Here is a 21526-nt window from a genome sequence, read left to right on the forward strand (position 1 = left end):
GAGTTCAGGGTCAGTAAACCTACCAGGCTTCTGCAGGAGCCCTGCGGCACGGAGGCTCTTTTATTTATTTTTGGTGGAGAGGGGGAGGAAATAAAGGAATGATTTTCTACCTTGCATGCCAACACAAACTTGGAAAAGGAGCTGGGTTGGCAAGTGCTGAATATTGCTGCCTGGTTTCATGACTTACATCAACCATTAGGGACTAAGAGGAAGAGGCTGAAACGTGGCTCTTTAACCCCTAACCCAGAGAGGCGGCCAAAACAGGCCTCACTTCACTGCTTTGAGTCCTTTCCCACACCTGCCAGCCAGAGCCCTGGATTGCTCTTTGAGGGCAAGGCCACGTCGCCCCACCTCACTTCACTTCTTTCCGGCTTCCCCTGTGTTCTGCCTTAGAGGTCTGCTGAGACATGCACAGACTCATTGTCTGAGAGACCTTCCCAGTCTGTGGTGTGGTGGGAAGGCCACCCAACTAACAGTAACAGGACCTGAGCCTTAATTCTGTCATATCATCACTGTGGCCTTAAGGAAGTCCTACTCAGCCGGGTGCAGTGGCTCACACCTGTAATCCCAGTACTTTGGGAGGCTGAGGTGGGAGAATCACCTGAGCTCAGGAGTTCAAAACCAGCCCGATCAACATGGCGAAACCCCATCTCTACTAAAAATACAAAAATTAGCTAGGCATGGTGGTACACGCCTGTAGTCCCAGCTACTCAGGAGGCTGAGGCAGGAGAATCACATGAACCAGGAGTCGGAGGTTGCAGTGAGCTGAGATCATGCCATTGCACTCCAGCTTGGGCGACAGGGTGAGACTCTGTCTCATTTAAAAAAAAAAAAAAAAAAGTCCTACTCTCTAGGCCTCATTTTCTTCATCTGTAAGGACTGGACTTCAGGTTAGGTACAGTGGCTCATATTAGTAATCCCAGCACTTTGGGAGGCCAAGGCAGGAGGCCAGGAGTTCAAGACCAGACTGGGCAACATAGTGAGTCCGTCTATTAAAAAAACAAAAAGGCAAGAAAAGATATAACAGAATAATCCCAAAGATCCCTTCCCATGCTGACATTCTGATTCCCTCACTCATTCATTCTAATATTAACCAATGTCAGCACCATGTTCTGGGCATCACCTGCTGGACCATTCTAAACGTGCTGGGCACAGCCAAGACATGTGAGTGTGGCCTCAGGCCTAGTGAGGGCTCACTGTTTCCACAGCCACTGCATGGTCCAGAACGGGGAAGGAAACCCCCACTCGCCCCATGCAGCCCACCCTGCCACAGCCCACCTGCCAGGGAAGGCATTTTCCTGATCCCAGTTCCTAGTTTCATCCTAGGAGAGCCCTCAACATCTAAAGCCTTTCCTACTTTCAATATTTTAAAAAGCTGGAAAGGGTAAGACCACCTGTCATCTTCCTAATCAAAACTCATCTTCTGGCTCTTACTCTCCATGGCTTTTACACAACATGTTTTATTAATTTGAAAGTGTTTAATTATAACGTTGAGGCCAGGTGTGGTGGCTCATGTCTGTAATCCCAGCACTTTGGGAGGCCAAGGCAGGAATATAGTTTGAGGCCAGGTGTTCAAGACCAGCCTAGGCAACATAGTGAGACTGTCTCAAAAAAAAAAAAAAAAAAAAAAAAGGCAAGAAGAAAAAAGAAAGAGAGAAAAAGAAAGGAAGGAAACAAAATATAACATTGAATACACGTTTTTTCAAACTGCACATACAACCCACATTTTCACTCAGGCCTCTGGGGCAACGGGGCACACACACACACACACCAATCACTGTCGTAGGCTCTCCAGCCACGAGATTTTCTGGCCCAGCCCCAACCCCGACCTAAGTCACCGTGTTGCGCCGACCCATTAGCTGAGGTTCCTGAGCACCTGCTGGGAGGAAGGCTGCTGGGAAAAGTCCTGCGTCCCTCCGCTCTTACCGCGGCAGGAACCACAGCCTCCCCGAACCTCAGGGTTTGTGTGGATTTCGCACAGGGGAAAGCGTTCCAACGCGCGGTGCAAACGGAAGCCACTGGCTGGTTGGGCGGGCTGTGATGGGAAAGCTGCATCCTTCCATCGCGTCCAGCTTTTCTGGCTGATGTTGGTGAGAAGTGGGTGGACAGCGGGAATTCTCAGGATGCGGGCCTGGGGTCATTAAAGGCTGGGAGGTGGGGGCGTGAACCTGTGGCCACCCTGACCCCGTCCTCGGTGGGCCTCACTACCAGGCCGAGGAGACCCAGGCCTGGCTCTCAGACGAAGCTGGCCCCAGCAGCCACCCCTCCCCGGCCCCCCTCTCCCCTACTTTCCCCTTACCTCCCAGGGGCGCGAAGAGCACGCCCCCTCCCCGGTCCCCACCAATCAGCATCCGGAGCGGCGCCCGAGGCGCCGGGTCTATGGTCCGCAGCCAATGAGCGCCGCGGCCCGAGGCGTCGCCTCGCCCGCCCCCTCCCGGAATGAAGGCCGCCCGGCAGCTGGCGAGGCTGGCGCAGCGCGCGGGGCGCGGGAGCCGCGCCGGCCGCAGCGGAGCGCGCTCACAGCCGGCCCGCCTCCGCTCCGCCTCCGTCCGGGGCGCGGGCGAGGCGGCCGGGGCGGGGGAGCGCAGGGGGCAGGGCCGCGGCGGCGAGGCCGGGGGGCGGGGAGGAGCGGGCCGGATAAAAGGCGGCGCGGCGGCCCCACCCCGCGGCAGGCCGGCGGGCAGGCTCGGCGCGTCCGTTCCGTCCGGCCCGCGCCGGCGGCGGGGAGGCGGCGCGCAGCCCGCAGCCCGCCCATGGAGGCTTTCCCCTGGGCGCCCCGCTCGCCCCGCCGCGGCCGCGCCCCCCCGCCCATGGCGCTCGTGCCCAGCGCCCGCTACGTGAGCGCCCCGGGCCCGGCGCACCCGCAGCCCTTCAGCTCCTGGAACGACTACCTGGGGCTCGCCACGCTCATCACCAAGGCGGTGGACGGCGAGCCGCGCTTCGGCTGCGCCCGCGGTGGGAACGGCGGCGGCAGCTCCCCGCCCTCCTCCTCCTACTCGTCCTGCTGCTCCCCACACGGGGGAGCCGGGCCCGGGGCGCTAGGGCCAGCGCTGGGGCCGCCCGACTACGACGAAGACGACGACGACGACAGCGACGAGCCGGGGTCCCGGGCCCGCTACCTGGGGGGCGCGCTGGAGCTGCGCGCACTGGAGCTGTGCACGGGCCCCGCCGAGGCCGGGCTGCTGGAGGAGCGCTTCGCGGAGCTGAGCCCGTTCGCCGGTCGCGCTGCCGCCGTGCTGCTGGGCTGTGCGCCCGCCACCGCCACCGCCACCGCCACCGCCACCACCGGCGAGGCGACTCCGCGCGAAGAGCGGGCCCCGGCGTGGGCGGCAGAGCCCAGGCTGCACGCGGCCTCCGGGGCGGGGGCCTCCCGGCTGCTGAAGCCCGAGCTGCAGGTGTGCGTGTTCTGCCGGAACAACAAGGAGGCGATGGCGCTCTACACCACCCACATCCTCAAGGGCCCCGACGGGCGAGTGCTGTGCCCTGTGCTGCGCCGCTACACGTGTCCCCTGTGCGGCGCCAGCGGCGACAACGCGCACACCATCAAGTACTGCCCCCTCTCCAAAGTGCCGCCGCCGCCCGCCCGCCCGCCGCCCCGCAGCGTCAGGGACTGCCCGCCCGGCAAGAAGCTGCGCTGAGGACCCTGGCTCTCGGCTCCCCAGGGTCGCCGCAGCCGCCCCTTGCACCGCTGGGTCTGCGCAGCATCTCGCCACTGCTGTGGGGAGGCGTGTGGCTCAGCGGTCGGCTCGACTTGGGACGTCGTCCTGGTTTTTCAAAAGCAGCGACCGTGTAGAGTACTTTCCTGCCGAGCGGTTGGGACTGGACGCTGAAATCCCCGTTTGTCTTCAGTTTCTAGTTTGCACATCCAGAACGGCGAAGGCTGGGTGTGTATTCCACTAACTGAAATATGGCAACGTAGAGGCGCTGTTTATTTACTGTATACGTCGACCTATTTTAGATGCGCGTCAGTATGAAATTGTCTCAATCTAATATTGGATGTTTCATTTTATGAATGGAGGCACTTTACTAGGTCTAGAGTATTTTTTTAAAAGCCTCTGAACTGAGCTTAAAAATGGCGATTTTATGAAATGTCGGCAAAATGACTATTTTATTGTTTGAAGCGAGTAATACTCTTAGTTGTCCTTAAAAATCAGTTACTCTAATTCCAGGTAAAGCAAGCCCCTGGTAGCATCACCCTTATGAGAAGTGAAGGTTTTGTAAACTTTCCAGTATTAATTTGGGCGGGTATTCCCTCCTTGTGGCTTGTTTCTGTCCTAGCTGGAGGTGTAAGATGCAGTCTGTAGCAGGTAGAATACAGCTCCTTATCCTTTTATGTACCGGATCTTTTATTACTGAACTAGCAACTAGTCTTTTCCACCTTTAAAAGTTGTGCCAAGTCATAATCATATTGTGTATAACTTGGAAATGGTGCTGTTTAAAAAACTTGTGTATTTATACAGTAACAGTATGAATTTATTAATCTCACCTGTAACTTTCCTACTTGGCCTTTTCTCTACGCACTCACTTCTAGTTCTTGAAAAACGTTTATATTACGATCAAAGGGAGGAAGGCAAGACAGCAGTATTAATTCACCCTAGACTGCTGAATTTCAGGGTTCCTAAATGGTGGAGGAAAGCCCATTCCAGCTGTTGCCTCTCAAATAGAAGATGGATCTCTAGCTCCGACTTGTTCGTGTATCAACTCGTATTCGAGAAGGTTCGACCTTAAGAATACAGGCAGTGCTCAAACTAGAATAAGCACTAATTAAAGCAATTGTTGGGGGTCCTTCACGTTACCATTCCTACTGGAAGACCCACGTCGATTTCTGGAACCCCACCGGTTACCCATAAGCAAGACTAAACCTGATCCTTAGGCAGAAGTTCCTAACCCCTACTTTACCCTCCCACCCTCACTTTTAAATCCACCATACTGAATGCCACACTGTGGAATGCAGCCAGTGTGGCTGCCAATCAAGACAAAAATAAGTGAATTAAGATGAACTCACCTGAAATGCATCACTATCTGAAGATACCAGCATGAGATTTAGTATACATGTATTAGGCTCCCAGCAGGATTTAGCTAGACAATTAGACTGCTTTCACATTCCACAGCTAACTTCCTCCACAGCAAATTGGCTCAATCAGGAACCTTCATTTGAAGGTGTGTTTAGAGGGTGGGGAAAATACTGGATAGCTGTCTTTTTGGTCAAAGGTGCCTATCAAGAACCCCGGGGCAGGTAGGAGAAAAGCAGTTTCTTAGCCAGGAAAGAAAAAAATCCAACCTTGCTAGTCTTCCCAGACTAGAGAACTGCAGATCTGACTGGGCCTGAATTAAGTAGCTTAATGAAACTGTAATCGTCCTTTTGCTAGAAAATACACCGATTTAAATGAGCTTTGCTTTCTGGATGAAGTTTCTATGGTCAACACGAATCCTCTTACCTCTCCCACTGCTCCGGTTCTGCCTTTCCAAAAGGACCACTATAAATGGATCAGTACATTACTCTAGGCCGAAAGGGCTAGCCAGGTGGCAAGATCAACTAAGCTACTTTGTATTTTTAAGAGTCAAATTATAGATGTGAGGCTTTGACATAGCCTCAATATATGGGAGTCACTGTGACGAGATACACATTTCACATTCTGACACCACTACTGTTTTACCAGAACTAAGAACATGTTGAGCTGGAGTTTCCTGAGGGCAGGATAGTATTAGGAAAGGTATCCAGAAGACCCTCTGTTAACTAGTCAGGCAGCCACTATTCATGTATTTTTTAAGTACCCCATTTTCAGACCGGGCATGGTAGCTCACACCTGTAATCCTAGCACTTTGGGACGCTGAGGCAGGCGGATCACATGAGGTCAGGAGTTTGAGGCCAATATGGGGAAACCCCGTCTCTACTAAAAATACAAAAATTAGCTGGACGTGGTGGCAGGTGCCTGTAATCCCAGCTACTTGGGAGGCTGAGACAGTAGAATTGCTTGAACCCAGGAAGCAGAGGTTGCAGTAAGCCCAAATTGCACCACTGCACTCCAGCCTGGGCAACAGAGTGAGACTGTCTCAAAAAAAGAAAAAAACAAACCATTTTCAGCCCCTGTGCAAATATGCCTAGGTTTTCCAGCTGACAATACTGAAGTTAAAACACCAAATATTACTATAGTTAATTTTCTAGGGTTCTTATGAAAAGTACATGTAAACACATTCATTTAAAATCCTTGGAACTCAATGTGAGACTTTAAACATTTTGCAAAATTACATTTTGAGAAACCTCATTTCTCAAAGTTTAAGAAATATGCAAAGTAATTATGACAATTATCTTAACATGCTGCATGCTTGGCTAAGTAGCAAAATACAGGGAATACTCAAAAGGGCTTCTTCAACTATAGAGGTACAGATTGTCTTAACCTGTTCTTTTCTGTACAGACTCAAAAATTTCTAGTGGCTTTTATTTATCTTTGTATTTTAATTTTCCAACAAAGTCCTTTTTGGAAGTTGCAGAATTATTAGCTTTGATGAGAACAACTTTTGTCATAGATTTGATTTATTAAACTAAAATTATACATATTAAAATTATATCACAAATATATATGCTTCCAGACAAAGAAAAGTTTGTTAGTCCTGATTTTCTAATCATAGCCACTCAAGAACAGTCCTTTGACAGTACCCCATATATTTCAGTTAGACTTATAAAAGTATAAATCAATCTATGGTCAGTGTCTTTGGTTAAAAAAAAAACACACACACAGGTAGTTCTTGACATAAAAACATCCCATCCCACACATTATAGATGCCAACCACCTCCTGGTAGCCACTATGGACAACTAATGAGATGCAGAGTCTTTTTTGGACCCATGATGTCTCGGCCATTGGATCCATCTGTATTAACAGTAATGTTACTCTCAATGAAAACTGCAGAAGCCACCGGGAACATGGAAGACCACCTAGCAGGTCGGTGAGTAGGCCGGTTGTTCAGCTTCCCTTTAACACCTGTTGGTAAATACTAGGGAGTAGACAGGGTTGTACAGCCTGGAGCCAAGAGTAGGATTGCAAGGTAACAGCATCGGACTCTTCTGCCCTCCTCTTGCACTTGGGTTCTGAGTCCCAGGACAAAGAACTTGGGAAAACAGTACAGGAAACTGAGCAGAAAGGATGGGTTTGCTGACTAGCCTCAAAATCTAACACTGATGTAGGCAGCTGTAACTCATCTGAACAAATCTGATTAAATAAATAATTGGGGCTTACCTGTGATTTCACATGTACAGATCTACTCTCTAGGAAGCAAACTCTTAGCAGGTTACTGCCCCACTTATAATCACTGATCTGAAATTCTCTTGTTATGAAAGAAAAGTCCTTCTCCCCACAAAACACCTTTTAAGACTTCTACTTATTTGAAGTGCCAGATAGTAAGAAAAGTGTTTAAAATGATTTCTATAATTGGTAACATCAAACAGAAAAGGCTGCATCTGGTTAAGTAAAAAAGTATTAATACTCCCTCTTCTGGCCCTACAGCTGTACCAATAGGAATTCTCACTACTACTCAGTAACAGAAACAGTAAGTGCCTACAGCCATGATGAATTTGTAACATTCTCAAATTAACTATGATTTTTCTCATTTCAGGTGAAAACCCATGGTGGTACTTCAAACACACACATGCACACACAAACTCAAGAGGACAGCCTTACAAGGAAACTAAGGAATTCCTGCATTAACAAAGGAAGACATTTTAGGGGAGAAAGCCTAGCCACATAGGCTTTGTTATATTTAGGTTCATTTTTGTTGATACTAAACAGACATTTAATGGCACTGATAAAAATTCAAGTAAAAAACTCAACTGAATATGCAAACTTACTAATATAAACAAAATACTAACTATAACCACAAATCAACACTAAAACAAATTCTGTAAGTATTTTATTTATCACTGAAGAAAAAAACACAGCAGCAAGTTCTGTGTTGGCTTCAATGAGACCAAAGAGTTAATCTTTAAACATAGCTACTACACTCCAAAATTGAAGTCAACACAGTCATTACTACAAATTACTTGTTGAAAGAATCTATCTTGAAGAGAAAGAAAATTAGGAAAGAGAATTTAAACGATTCCTCCAAACCATACATTTATAAATATTGTCATATTTAAAATGCTTGAAAGGCATGAATTCTCCATTAATGGAAAAGCAGTTTGCTATTGGCAACAGAAAAAAAAAAAAAAAAAAAAACTTAGCGACAGTTTACCAAATGCTTTAAAATTTAAAAGCTGTACTGTTTGGATTCACACTTGGGCAGTATTCTTTTCATTACAACAGTAACTGCAAATTGCTTTATACTCACCTCCTCTCAAGTAAAATCTAAAGAAAACCACACTGTATCCAATGTTTGTAATGTTTACTTAAAGTGAATCTAAAAACATTCCAATTTAGTTTGTGGTAAATACCTCAAAGTATCTAAAAGAGGTACATTTCAACCACATGAAAAGGTGTGAAAATTGTTTCGGATTCACTGCTTTAAAGGGTCTTCAAATATGTTTTCTTTAACAGAATCTTACTTCATTCCAAATTAATATACTTCAAAATAAAATTTTAAAAAAAGATCAGTTCTATATCAAGATAAGGGTGTTAATACCTGAAGGTTCACATTTTAAATTTATTTTTTAGGTTTCTTGTCAACAAATGATTGATGAAATAATGCAACACCCCCTAAATTCCAGAAAATGGCATGGTTTTTCCAACCTCCTGTGGATATGGTGCATGATCAATCTATTATATAGGATTAATACAAGTTCATGCTTTTTGTGTTATGGTGAAACAACATTAAAGAATCCAATTTAGATTGGTTGAAGCACAAGTATAATAATCCTTGAATGTGATCAAACCTATTTAAGACACCAGTTTAAATCCATTATCTTGAGACTTAACGTCGTACTGTGGTCCATCCATCTTCATCAGTCTCATTTTTAGTACGACGAAGAGATTCCCTATCTTTCTCAGCTCTCCACGAGGCCTTCTCTTTTTCACCTTCTCTTTCTCGGTCTCGGTCTCTTTCTCGGTCTCTTGAAAGAGCTGGGGGAGGAACTCGACGAGGAGGGTCCCGCTCTTCTGCCCTGTCATCCTTCCTGTCATCGGCACGTCTCCAAGAACTTACTAAAAAGTTTAATTAAAAAAAAAAACTAAGTACTATATTCTATTTGCTCAAATTAACAAGAAGAATGTCTCAAATTACTCAAAATTCCTAAAGATTAACAATACAAAATCATAATTAAAGCTTTTATGATTTCTGACAAGATCTTTTTATATTTTTTGAGATGCAGTTCTGCTCTTGTTGCCCAGGCTGGAGTGCAATGGTGAGATCTCAGCTCACCACAACCTCTGCCTCCCTGGTTTAACCAATTCTCCTGCCTTAGTCTCCCGAATAGCTGGGATTACAGGCATGTACCACCACACCAGGCTCATTTTTGTATTTTTAGTAGAGATGAGGTTTCTCCATGTTGGTCAGGCTGGTCTCTAACTCCCGACCTCAAGTGATCCACCTGCCTCAGCTTCCCAAAGTGCTGGGAATACAGGTGTTAGCCACTGCACCCAGCCTCTGACAAAATCTTTAACATACAGATAAAACTGCAAATTTGAAAACCAGCAGAAGCCACTGGCCTAGGAAGAACTTTAATTGGCATAAACCCATAAGACAAGGTAGCAAAAATCTGGCCAAATAAAAATTTTAAGGGCCGAGTGCGGTGGCTCACACCTGTAATCCCAGCACTTTAGGAGGCCAAGGCAGGTGGATCACCTGAGGTTCGGAGTTTGAGACCAGCCTGACCAATATGGTGAAACCCTGTCTCTAAAAAATAAAAAAAATTAAAACTGAAAGGATTTTTGGCTCATGAAGAATTTTAACAACAAATTAGCCACACAAAATATAGAAGTTTTTAAAGTTATGGGTATGACAGAAAAATTATCTCACAATAGTATGACAAGACATAGAAAAGTAATTTCTTAAAAAACAGCAGAAAAATGAGTATTTTAAAAATAAAAAATACATATATTTTTAAAAAAAATGAACTTCCAACTGTTAAATTTTAAGAGAAAAAATGTTTCTACTTTGGGCTTAATCTGTCAGGAAATTACTTTTAAATAATAAATTTTTTCATTTTTATTAAGTAAATTTTATCAGTATTTATCACCTACTATCCAATTGAGTCTACTACTGTGCCTTGAATTTAGAGATAAGTGCACCTCACAACATGGCCACTGAGTAACTGCATGAAAATCATGAATTCCAAATGGAATAAACACCAACTCTCTTATTGTTGGCATTCATTCAAATTTGTGGTATAATTAAATAGTTCAAATCCCCACTCCCCCGCCACAAGAAAGGACGGTTCTCCAACACTTCAGTTGTATGTAACCTCTGTACCTTCTTCACGTTCCGATCTGAGCGGAGGGCCTCTTCGGTCCCTGTCGTCTCTTAGATCTCGTCTTTCTCTTAGATCACGCCGGTCATCTCTCTCCCGGCGACGATCATCCCTATCCCTATCATCCCGGCGACTTGAGTCTCTCCAGCTTGAAGATTCCTCAGCTGGTCCTCTTCTCCAGCCACCTTCATCCCTGTAGCAATTTAAAATGACAAGTCAGGTTCTTCATAGTGTTAGACCAAATGGATAATTACAAGTACATCCTGTCCAAGCTGGTGCTCCGAATTTACAAATATAACAAGGACAGTTTAAACTTATAACCTGACCTCACCTGATAGCTGGGACATGGGAGTCGAAAGAGAACACCCAGATCTGTGCCATCTCACTTGGTAGCCATTACCTGTATGTGGCTGCTTAAATTTATCTATTGTAAAATGGGGATATTTCCTCAGGAGCACCAACCATATAGTCTAAGTGCTTAGCAGCCAAATGTGACTGGTGACTACCATACTGGCCAGTACACAGAACATTTTCTTCCATGCAGAAAATTGCACTGAATACTGCTGATCTACAGTGAGGCCACTTTGGCAGAGGGAGCAAGCTAGAACTTCTACTACTAATAAAATCAAGGGGCTTTTGGTCTTTTAAGGGCAAGAAAACTGACTGCCCTAAACCACTGGCAAAGACCGCGATACTGGTTCCGTTACCCAACAGTCACACAGCCTATAGAAAGCCACAAAGTTTGGGCCTCCACTTGCTAAATTTAAGAGGGAATGTTCAATTAGATAACCTCTAAAACATTTATAAAACCTTCATTATGATTCTAAGAGATGGGGGCAGGGGGAGGCTAGGGGATAGATAATGAGGAATGTCATTTCTCAAAAATAGTTTGGAACACACAAGCCAGTGTCTAAAACAATCCCGACCGCAGCTCTTAAAAAAAAAATTTTTTTTTTTTTTTGGGACAGAGTTTCGCTCTTGTCACCCAGCAACCTCTGCTTTCTGGGTTCAAGTGATTCTCCAGCCTCAGCCTCCCAAGTACCTGGCATAACAGGTGCTCCACCACCACACCCAGCTAATTTTTGTATTTTTAATAGAGACGGGGTTTCACCATGATGGCCAGGCTGCTCTCGAACTCCTGACCTCAGGTGATCTACCCGCCTCAGCCTCCCAAAGTGCTGGAATTACAAGCGTGAGCTGCTGCACCCGGCCCATACAAATGATTTGATTAGAAAATCGCACCGAGGTCTTCTGAAGCGATCCTCGCGATCCACATCTCTCTCTCTGTCCCTTTCTCTCTCAGGGTCCTTGTCATTCTCCTCTCGGTCTTGATTATCTCTATCCCTTTCTTTTTCTCTGTCCCATTCACGTTCTTCGGATGGTCTTGATTCTCGAGGAGGACCCCAGCTCTCCTCTCTGGCTTTTTCTTTCTCTCTCCATCCACCTATTTTTTTTTTTGAAAAAGCAAAATATTTAAAAATTTTTTTTTAAAAAGACACAGATTGGCAATCATGATTCATCATCATTCTATAATTTAAGACAATGATAAAAAAACACTAAAGCTGTATACATCACTGCACAGACATTATTAACAGTATTTTCTGGGTGCAGCAGTTCATGCCTATAATCCCAGCACTTTGGGAGGCCAAGGCGGGCAGATCACCTGAGGTCAGGAGTTCAAGACCAGCCTGACCAACATGGAGAAAGTCCATCTCTACTAAAATTATTTAAAAAAAAAAAAAAAAAACAGCCAGGTGTGGTGGCGTATGCCTATAATCCTAGCTACTTGGCAGGCTGAGGCAAGAGAATCTCGTGAATCCGGGAGACAGAGGTTGCAGTGAGCTAAGATAGCGCCACTGCACTCCAGCCTAGGCAACAAGAGCAGAACTCCATCTCAAAAAAAAAAATACCTCATACCTATAAGAAAACTTAAAAATGGGCCAGGCATGGTGGCTCACACCTGTAATCCCAGCACTTTGGGAGGGTGAGCCAGGTGGATCACTTAAGGCCAGGAATTGGAGATCAGCCTGGCCAACATGGTGAAACCCTGTCCCTACTAAAAATGCAACAATTAGCCAGGTGTGGTGGCACACCTACAGTCCCAGTTATTTGATTTGGGAGGCAGAGGCAGGAGAATCGCTTGAACCTGGAAGGCAGAAGTTGCAGTGAGCCAACATCATACCACTGCACTCCAGCCTGAGCGACAGAGTGAGACTCTGTCTCAAAAAAACAGAAGGAAAAAAAAAAAACAAAAAACTTAAATGATCTGGGTTGAATGTTCCATAAACAAAATCATCATTGAAAATGTCATAATTTTTCCTGTTGCATACAGATTTCAGTATAGTATCTGTTCTGATGTTAAACAGATCACTCATTTAAACAGAAAACTTTGCCAGGCGCGGTGGCTCAAGCCTGTAATCCCAGCACTTTGGGAGGCTGAGGCAGGTGGATCATGAAGTCAAGAGATCGAGACCATCCTGGTCAACATGGTAAAACCCTGTCTCTACTAAAAATACAAAAAATTAGCTGGGCATGGTGGTGCATGCCTGTAATCCCAGCTACTCAGGAGGCTGAGGCAGGAGAATTGCCTGAACCCAGGAGGTGGAGGTTGCGGTGAGCCGAGATCACGCCACTGTACTCCAGCCTGGGTAACAAGAGCGAAACTCCGTCTCAAAAAAAAAAAAAAAACAGAAAACTTCAAGAGTTTTCTCTGAGTCCCAATTTTGTGGTATTTATTATACCCTGCAACATTTTCAAGGCCTTCATATCCAAAAGAGAATCTTTCTTTTTATATGCCCATCATCCACCATTTACCAACCCACCATTATCTAGTCATTAATCATGGATAAATCTTTTAACCCTGTACAATGTCTCATACTTATCCATCGAATATATGAATCTAGGAACATTTTATATAGATTACAGAGAGAGAGAAATTTGCTGGTGACTTCACTGTTTAAAATGGCTTCCAAGTGTAGTGCTAAAATGCTGTCTAGTGGCCAGGCGGTCGAGGAAGGTGGATCCCTCAAGCCCGGGAGTTCAAGACCAGCCTGAGCAACATGGCAAAACCACATCTCTACAAAACTATAAAAATTAGCTCGGCTTGGTGGTATGTACCTATACTCTGCTACTGAGGAGGCTGAGATGGTAGCATCTCTTGAGCCCAGGAGGCAGAGGTTGTGGTGATCTGAGATTATGTCACTGCACTCCAGCCTGGGCGACAGAGCAAGACCCTGCCTCAAAAAAGAAAAAACAAATGCTGTTTGGTGACTCCAAGCACAAGGTGGCTATGATATGCCTTAAGGAGAAAATACAGGCATTCGATAAGCTTTGTTCATGAATGAGTTATAATGCTGTGGACCATTAATTCAATGTTAGTAAATCAACTACATGTCAGAAATAAAGGGTCTTTAAACACAAACACATAAAAGACATTTTATGGACTGATGGCTGACAAAAGTATCATGACTAGAGGCTCACAAGATCCTAACCTTCTATTTCCCCTACGAACAGGAGTTCAGTATTCATGGTGACTTTATAAAATATAATTAGCAAATTAATAAGAATCTGCTATATTGTTACCCAATTTAACATAAGGCAAGAAAAACTAAGTGGCTTACACAAGTTAACAGCTAACAGTGGAATGAGGTGAGACTAGAAGAGACGAAGTAGGCAACAGAAACTAGGGAAAGCAAGGAAGCAGCTGACTTAGATGAACACGTAGAACAACTGTTCTTGTCATTTCCCCCACCCACAAAATTAAAACTGAGAGTCAGAGAGCCAGCAAAAACCAGTCAGAGAGTAAGGAAAATGATGATGACCCAGGCTCAAGTACAAGCAGTGAGAATGGAGAAGAGGGTGGATTTCAGGAACATCAAAAAAGCAGAAATGAACTATATAAAGATTTAACTTTTACACAAAAGTACCTCAAAAAAAAAAACAAAAAAATAAAAGTAAAGATTTAACATAAAGGATGAAACAAAGACAAAACAACTCCCAGATTCCTAGCTCAGACAGTTAGGTGGGCAGTGATGCCCCTGATGAGAATCAGAGGGGTGGATGGGCGTGAACAAATGCATGTGTTTGTGTTGGTGATGAATCCAGTTTTGGACAGCCTGCGCTTGACATTCAGTAAGACTACCAGCTGGAGGTGTGCTGTATGCAGTAAGCAGCTGTCACCTGCATGCAGTACACAGAAATCACCTAGAGAAAACTGGCTGGGAGCAGTGGCTCATGCCTGCAATCCCAGCAATTTGGGAGGGCAAGGCAGGTGGATCACTTGAGGTCAGGAGTTCAAGAGCAGCCTGGCCAACATGGCAAAACCCCATCTCTATTAAAAATACAAAAAAATTAGTCATGTGTGGTGGTGTGCACCTGTAGTCCCAGCTACTTGGGAGGCCGAGGCAGGAGAATCGCTTGAATCCAGGAGGCAGAGGTTGCAGTGAGCTGGGATTGCACCACTGCACTCCAGCCTGGGAAACAGAGCAAGACTCCGTCTTAAAAAAGAAAGACAACAGTAATAGACGCATATCACAAACATGCATACAACTGCTCATGAATAATAAAGTGTGAAACAACAAGCAGGCCCAGAGCTAAGAAAGAACATGAGGCTGGGTGCAGTGCCACATACCTGTAATCCCAGCACTTGACTTTGGGAGGGAGAGGCAGTAGTGAGCCCAGGAGTTTGAGACCATCCTGGGCAACATAGTGAAACCCCGTCTCTCCAAAAAATAAAAATAAAATATTAGCAGGGTATGGTGGCATACGCCTGTAGTCCTAGCTACTCAGGAGGCTGAGGTGGGAGGCTCCCTAGGGCCTGGGAGGTCAAGGTTACAGTGAGCCATGATTGTGCCACTGCACTCCAGCCTGTGCAACAAAGCAAGACTCTGTCTCAAAAAAAAGTAAAATGAGTTCCTCCATGCATAATCTCATGGTTGGCAGAAACAAATGTATCAAGTACATTTTGGTTTCAGTTACTTATTTTTAAAAGGAGGCTGGTTCTCAATAAAACCTGAAAAACACACCAATACTGAAGGGATTAGTACAGGAAGAGCCTTCAAAGAAGTTGTCAACGAAGCAGAAGGAAAAGAGCACACCACTAAAATGGAGAGAAGAGTTGGGTTGTTGATCTGTTTTGGATGGTGGTATTCTGCAGGCAAATGTTTGACAGGTAAGTCTTGTAATGATACTCAAGGAAAGATAAAAGAACAGTTTATCTAGAAAGTAAAAATACAGCCCTGCCATTTATCCATCTGAATTTCACTTTTACAGGTGAACTTAAGCATATTCAAGAAAATAGAATTTTACCTGGCTTGACTAATGGTCTCCAAGGACCAGGTCTTGAGTCATCACCCCGTCTGGAAAACCGATCGTCATCAGCACGTCTTGAGAGCCGATCATCATCCATGTTTCGCCAAGGGCCCCTGTCATCATCTGCACCACGCCTGGAAACTCTATCATCATCTGCATTCCTCCAAGGTCCTCGATCATCATCCAACGCTCGCCTGGGACCCCGGTCATCATCCAACCCTCGCCTGGGACCCCGGTCATCATCAGCATTACGCCAGGATGATCGCTCATCCTCAGCACCTCCTCGCCTTGGCCCCCGGTCGTCATCCATCCCACGTCTTGGTCCTCTGTCCTCATCAGCTGTTCGCCAGCTTCCTCTGTCCTCATCCAGTCCTCGTCTAGGTGGTCTGTCATCATCCACATGACGCCAGCTTCCCCTATCTTCATCAACAATTCGTCTAGGAGGCCTGTCATCATCTGTGTTACGCCAGGAAGGCCGGTCATCATCTGCCCCACGACGAGAGAATCGATCTTCATCAGGACCACGTCTAGGGCCTCTGTCATCATCCATGCCACGCCGGGGAACCCGGTCATCGTCTGGTCTAAGAGAGGACTCTCTATCTTCATCATCCCCCAGACGCCGGGGCCGCTCTTCATCTCTTCTATGAGACCTGTCCTCATCTCGCCCTTCCCCACGTCTCCACTCCCTACACGGCAACAAAAACAATTAGAAACCTCTAAAATAAAAAAACGTATGATCCTTTGAGGATTTTACTTTCACATGCTTTTTTAAAACTTCAGTATGGACCGGGTACAGTGGCTCATGCCTTTAATCCTAGCACTTTGGGAGGTGAAGGCAGGCAAATCACTTGAGGTCAGGAGTTCAAGACCACCCTGGCCAAGATGGCAAAACTCCATTTCTACTACAATTAAGACACGGAGCTTGGCACAGTGGCTCACACCTGTAATCCCAGCACTTTGGAAGGCCGAGGCGGAAGGACTGCTTAAGCCTAGAAGTTTGACACTATCCTGGGAAACATGACAAAACCCAATCCCAGCACTTCAGGAGGCCAAGACGGGCGGATCACTTGAGTCAGGAGTTCAAGACCAGCCTGGCCAACATGGTGAAACCTCATCTCTACTAAAAATACAAAAATTAGCTGGGTGTGGCAGTACACGTCTGTAATCCCAGCGACTAGGGAGCCATGAAAATTGCTTGAACCTAGGAAGCACAGGCTGCAGTGAGCCAAGATCAGGCCACTGCACTCCAGCCTGGGTGACAGAGCAAGATTCTGTCTCAAATACAAAGAAACAAAAAATTAACCAGGCATGGTGGAACACATCTGTGGTCCCAGGTACTCAGGAGGCTGAGGCAGAAGGATCACCTAAGCCCAGGGAAGTCGAGGCTATAGCGAGCAGGGATCACGCCACTGCGCTCCAAAGTGAGACGCCATCTCAAAACAAAAACAAAAAACAGGCCAAGCGCAGTAGCTCATGCCTATAATTCCAGCAACTTGGGAGGCTGAGACAGGCAGATCACTTAAGGTCAAAACCAGGCTGGGCAACATGGCAAAACCCCATCTCTACTAAAAAATTCAAAAATATGCCAGGTGTGGTGGCACACACCTGTAATCCCAGCTATTTAAGAGGCTGAGGCACAAGAATCACTTGAACCCAGGAGGCAGAGGTTGCAGTAAGCTCAGATCATGCCATTACCCCCCAGCCTAGGTGGCAGACCACCCCCCTAAAAAAAAAAAAAAAAAAAAAAAAAAAAAAGGAACCCACATAAAATCAGACATCCACACGATTCTTCATGTATTTCCTTCTCCCTCCAATCCCCTGCCCCACAAAATCAACCAAATCTTAAAACGAGTAAGATATTAGCAGGAACTGGAGCAGCACTATTTTCCTCAACTCTACTTACTTCTCTGGTGGGCCTCTTCTCCATTCAGAATCTGCTTCAGGTCCTTTTCTCCAAGTGCCTTCTGAATCTCTATCTCCCCAACGAGAGTCCTCCATTGACAAAGTGAAAAAGAGGCATTACATTGCTAACAGTTTACTATTACAACTACTGATATTACCATTCAAATATTTGTTATACTCCTATTAAATAATATGAAGCCCTTAAATAAGCAATTGTTTTTTTGTTGTTTTTTTTTTTTTTTTTGAGACAGAGTCACGCTCTGTCGCCAGGCACCAGGCTGGAGTGCAGCAGTGTGATCTCGGCTCACTGCAACCTCCGCCTCCCGGGTTCAAGCAATTCTCCTGCCTCAGCCTCCTGAGCAGCTGGGATTACAGGCACATGCCACCACGCCCGGCTAATTTTTGTCGGAGTTTCACCATGTTAGTCAGGCTGGTCTCGAACTCCTTACCTCAGGTGATCTGCCTGCCTTGGCTTCCCAAAGTGCAGGGATTACAGGTGTAAGCCACCACGCCGACTTATTTATTTTTTAATCTGAGATCAGACTGACACCACAGTGAAATTGGCAGTCTCATTTATTGTGAGTGGCCTTACAAACCGATTTAACACTGCCAGAAAGCAACCTGGGAACACACACCTCTACAGATGTAAAGAAAGTCAAGTGCGGCCGGGCGTGGTGGCTCAAGCATGTAATCCCAGCACTTTGGGAGGCCAAGGCGGGTGGATCACGAGGTCAAGAGATCGAGACCATCCTGGTCAACATGGTGAAACCCCGTCTCTACTAAAAATACAAAAAATTAGCTGGGCGTGATGGCGCGTGCCTGTAATCCCAGCTACTCAGGAGGCTGAGGCAGGAGAATTGCCTGAACCCAGGAGGCGGAGGTTGCGGTAAGCCGAGATCGCGCCATTGCACTCCAGCCTGGGTAACAAGAGCGAAACTCCGTCTCAAACAAAAAAAAAAAAAAAAAAAGAAAGTCAAGTGCCCTGAAATGGACATCACAGTGCCGTTTCAAAGAAAGGTGGAGACATTTTAATTAATGTCTAATGGGGGTGGTTAAATTGACAGCACTTCTCTATTCCAAGTATTTTGATGACATTAAGAACTGTGAAAAGCAAATCTGGTACAGCCTTTCCAGGGGACGATGCATATATTATTTAATCATAAATATCTCTGATACAGTGTGACTGGTCTTACAAATGTAACCTAAAGCCATAATCAAACAAGTGAGAACTCTGGAAGATATTTTAAGAGATCTGATAATAGGGTGGGAAGATTAAAGTAAGTATCTACAAAGCTGGCTGGGCACAGTAGTTCACGACTGTAATCCCAGCACTTTGAGAGGCCAGTGAGGGTGATCACTTGAGGCCAGGAGTTTGAGACCAGCCTGGCCAACATGGTGAAACTCTGTCTCTACTAAAAATACAAAAAATTAGCCAGACGTAGTGGCAGGCACCTATAATCCCAACTATTTGGAAGGCTAAGGCAGCAAATCGCTTGAACCTGGGCAGTGAAGGTTATACTTAGCTGACCTCGTGCCACCGCACTCCAGCCTGCACAAGAGAGCAAGACTGCATCTCAAAAAAGTTAAAAAATAAAAATCTACAAAGCTAAGAATAAGCTAATTTGTAAATAAGAGAACCTTTACTTGAACTTTTTGTTTGTGTGAGGTAGAATCTCGCTCTGTTGCTCAAGCTGGAGTGTAGTGGCATGATCTTAGCTAACTGCAGCCTCTGCTTTTCAGGTTCGAGAGATTCTTGAGCCTCAGCCTCCCAAATAGCTGGGACTACAGGCGCCTGCCACCACGCTCAGATAATTTTTGTGTTTTCAGTAGAGATGGGGTTTCGTTTCAAAATGTTGGCCAGGCTGGTTTCGAACTCCTGACCTCAACTGATCCACGTGCCTGGGCTTCCCAAAGTGCTAAGATTATATGCATAAGCCACCATGCCTGGCCCTTTATTTGAATTTTTGATAAAATGTGTTGACAATGAAACTCTCTAATAACAACTAGAGGCCGGGTGCTGTGGCTCACGCCTATAATCCCAGCACTTTGGGAGGCCGAGGTGGGTGGGTCACTTGAGGTCAGGAGTTCGAGATCAGCCTGGCCAACATGGTGAAACGCCCGTCTCAAAAAAAAAAAAAAAAAAAAAAAGAGGACTCTGAAACAGCAAGAACAGAGAAAAAAAAAAAAGTTTCCTTAAATTATGAAGATTTTGTCTGCCCTAAGACTGACTCCTTAGACCAAAAGGGCAAAAGACCAAAAAGAAACAAAGATGGCCATACACTCAGGTTTCTAAACACATTCTCAGCAACACTTTTTTTTTTTTTTTTTTTTTTTTTTTTTGAGACGGAGTTTCGCTCTTGTTACCCAGGCTGGAGTGCAATGGCGCGATCTCGGCTCACCGCAACCTCCGCCTCCTGGGTTCAGGCAATTCTCCTGCCTCAGCCTCCGGAGTAGCTGGGATTACAGGCACGCGCCACCATGCTCAGCTAATTTTTTGCACCATTAGTAGAGACGGGGTTTCACCATGTTGACCAGGATGGTCTCGATCTCTTGACCTCGTGATCCACCCGCCTCGGCCTCCCAAAGTGCTGGGATTACAGGCTTGAGCCACCGCGCCCGGCCAGCAACACTTTTTAACTTCCTTTAGCAGGAGAATAGAGAAAAATTCTGTTTCCAAGGAATAAAACAGTATCTACCTAAGTAGTAAGACCAAGGCTAGTATCAAAAATCCTCCCTTCTGTAACACTGTGTACTAAAAAAAAGAAGCAAAGGTCTATAAATTTCTGAGAAGATGATTTTTGAACCGGTCAAACAATGAACCATTCATTGTTCAATGGTGAGAGAAAAAAACTTCTGAGACATACACAGACACGCTGAAAAAAATTTATCAAAGAAACCAGTAAGTACTCAGAAAGGGGGAAACATGCAATACAAACATACTTGAAACTAAGTATGTTTGCTCATATAGACATAAAATTTAAAGCAACTGTTAAGTGAGTACTAAGAGTCAAGATAACGTGTAATGATAAGCAAAAATATCCAGTTCACTGCAATAAAGCGTAAGTCAAGGTATGCTCATGATCTTCTTTGTTCTAAAGAGGCAAAAGGAAGTTTGATTTACACTGTGGAAGTTTTTTTAAAAACATAGGAAAAAATTAATGGTGGCCGGCACAGTGATTCACACCTGTAATCCCAACACTTTGGGAGGCTGAGGCAGGCGGATCACCTGAGGTCAGGAGTTCAAGACCAGCTTTACATGGTGAAACCTGTCTTTACCAAAAATACAAAATTAGCTAGGCATGGTGGCACACGCCTGTAATCCCAGCTACTCAGGGCGCTGAGGCAGGAAAATCACTTGAACCCAGGAAGCGCAAGTTGCAGTGAACTGAGATCGCGCCATGGCACTCCAGCCCAGGCAAAAAGAGCAAAACTGTCAAAAAAAAGAAAAAAGAAAAAGAAAAAATGGTAATAGCTAACAGAATACAGAAAATAAAAATGAACATAGAGGCCAGGTGTGGTGTCTCACACTTGTAATCCCAGCACTTTGGGAGGCTAAGGCAGGTGAATTACCCGAGGTTGGGAGTTTGAGACCAACCTGACCAACATGGAGAAACCCCATCTCTACTAAAAACACACAAAATAATCTGGGTATGGTGGCAGACGCCTGTCATCCCAGCTACTCAGGAGGCCAGGGCAGAATTGCTGGAACCTGGAGGGCAGGGGTTGCAGTGAGCTGACATTGCACCACTGCACTCCAGCCTGGGCAAGAGTGAGACTCCATCTCAAGAAGAAAAAATTAGCCGGGCACAGTGGCTCATGCCTGTAATCCGAGCACTTTGGGAGGCTGAGGTGAGCGGATCACCTGCGGTCAGGAGTTCGAGACCAGCCTGACCAACATGGTGAAACCCCATCTTAAA

At 45.7% G+C, this 21526-nt stretch overlaps 3 protein-coding genes across 3 annotated transcripts in view; 1 reads left to right on the forward strand and 2 right to left on the reverse strand.

The window, feature by feature from the left end:
- Positions 1–2755, reverse strand: part of LOC141580523 (uncharacterized) — a 236387-nt gene extending 233632 nt beyond the window's left edge. The window contains exons 1-2 of the mRNA XM_074381583.1: positions 2663–2755; positions 2300–2543 (exon numbers count right to left, since the gene is read on the reverse strand). Of these exons, the coding sequence (XP_074237684.1) occupies positions 2300–2543; positions 2663–2755 (337 nt within the window). The remainder of the gene's footprint in view (positions 1–2299; positions 2544–2662) is intronic.
- Positions 2666–5390, forward strand: NANOS1 (nanos C2HC-type zinc finger 1). Its single transcript, XM_039465335.2, has one exon. The coding sequence runs from the start codon at positions 2754–2756 to the stop codon at positions 3636–3638; it is 885 nt and encodes a 294-aa protein (XP_039321269.1). The 5' UTR covers positions 2666–2753; the 3' UTR covers positions 3639–5390.
- Positions 5391–7889: 2499 nt separating this feature from the next.
- EIF3A (eukaryotic translation initiation factor 3 subunit A) overlaps positions 7890–21526 on the reverse strand; it is a 57951-nt gene continuing 44314 nt past the window's right edge. Inside the window, exons 18-22 of the mRNA XM_039465333.2 lie at positions 17611–17699; positions 15705–16393; positions 11640–11841; positions 10400–10590; positions 7890–9132 (exon numbers count right to left, since the gene is read on the reverse strand). Coding sequence (XP_039321267.1) covers positions 8903–9132; positions 10400–10590; positions 11640–11841; positions 15705–16393; positions 17611–17699 — 1401 coding nt within the window. The 3' untranslated portion in view covers positions 7890–8902. The remainder of the gene's footprint in view (positions 9133–10399; positions 10591–11639; positions 11842–15704; positions 16394–17610; positions 17700–21526) is intronic.

This window comes from Saimiri boliviensis, chromosome 12 (genome assembly GCF_048565385.1).
Source record: "Saimiri boliviensis isolate mSaiBol1 chromosome 12, mSaiBol1.pri, whole genome shotgun sequence".
In the NCBI taxonomy this organism is placed as follows: domain Eukaryota; kingdom Metazoa; phylum Chordata; class Mammalia; order Primates; family Cebidae; genus Saimiri; species Saimiri boliviensis.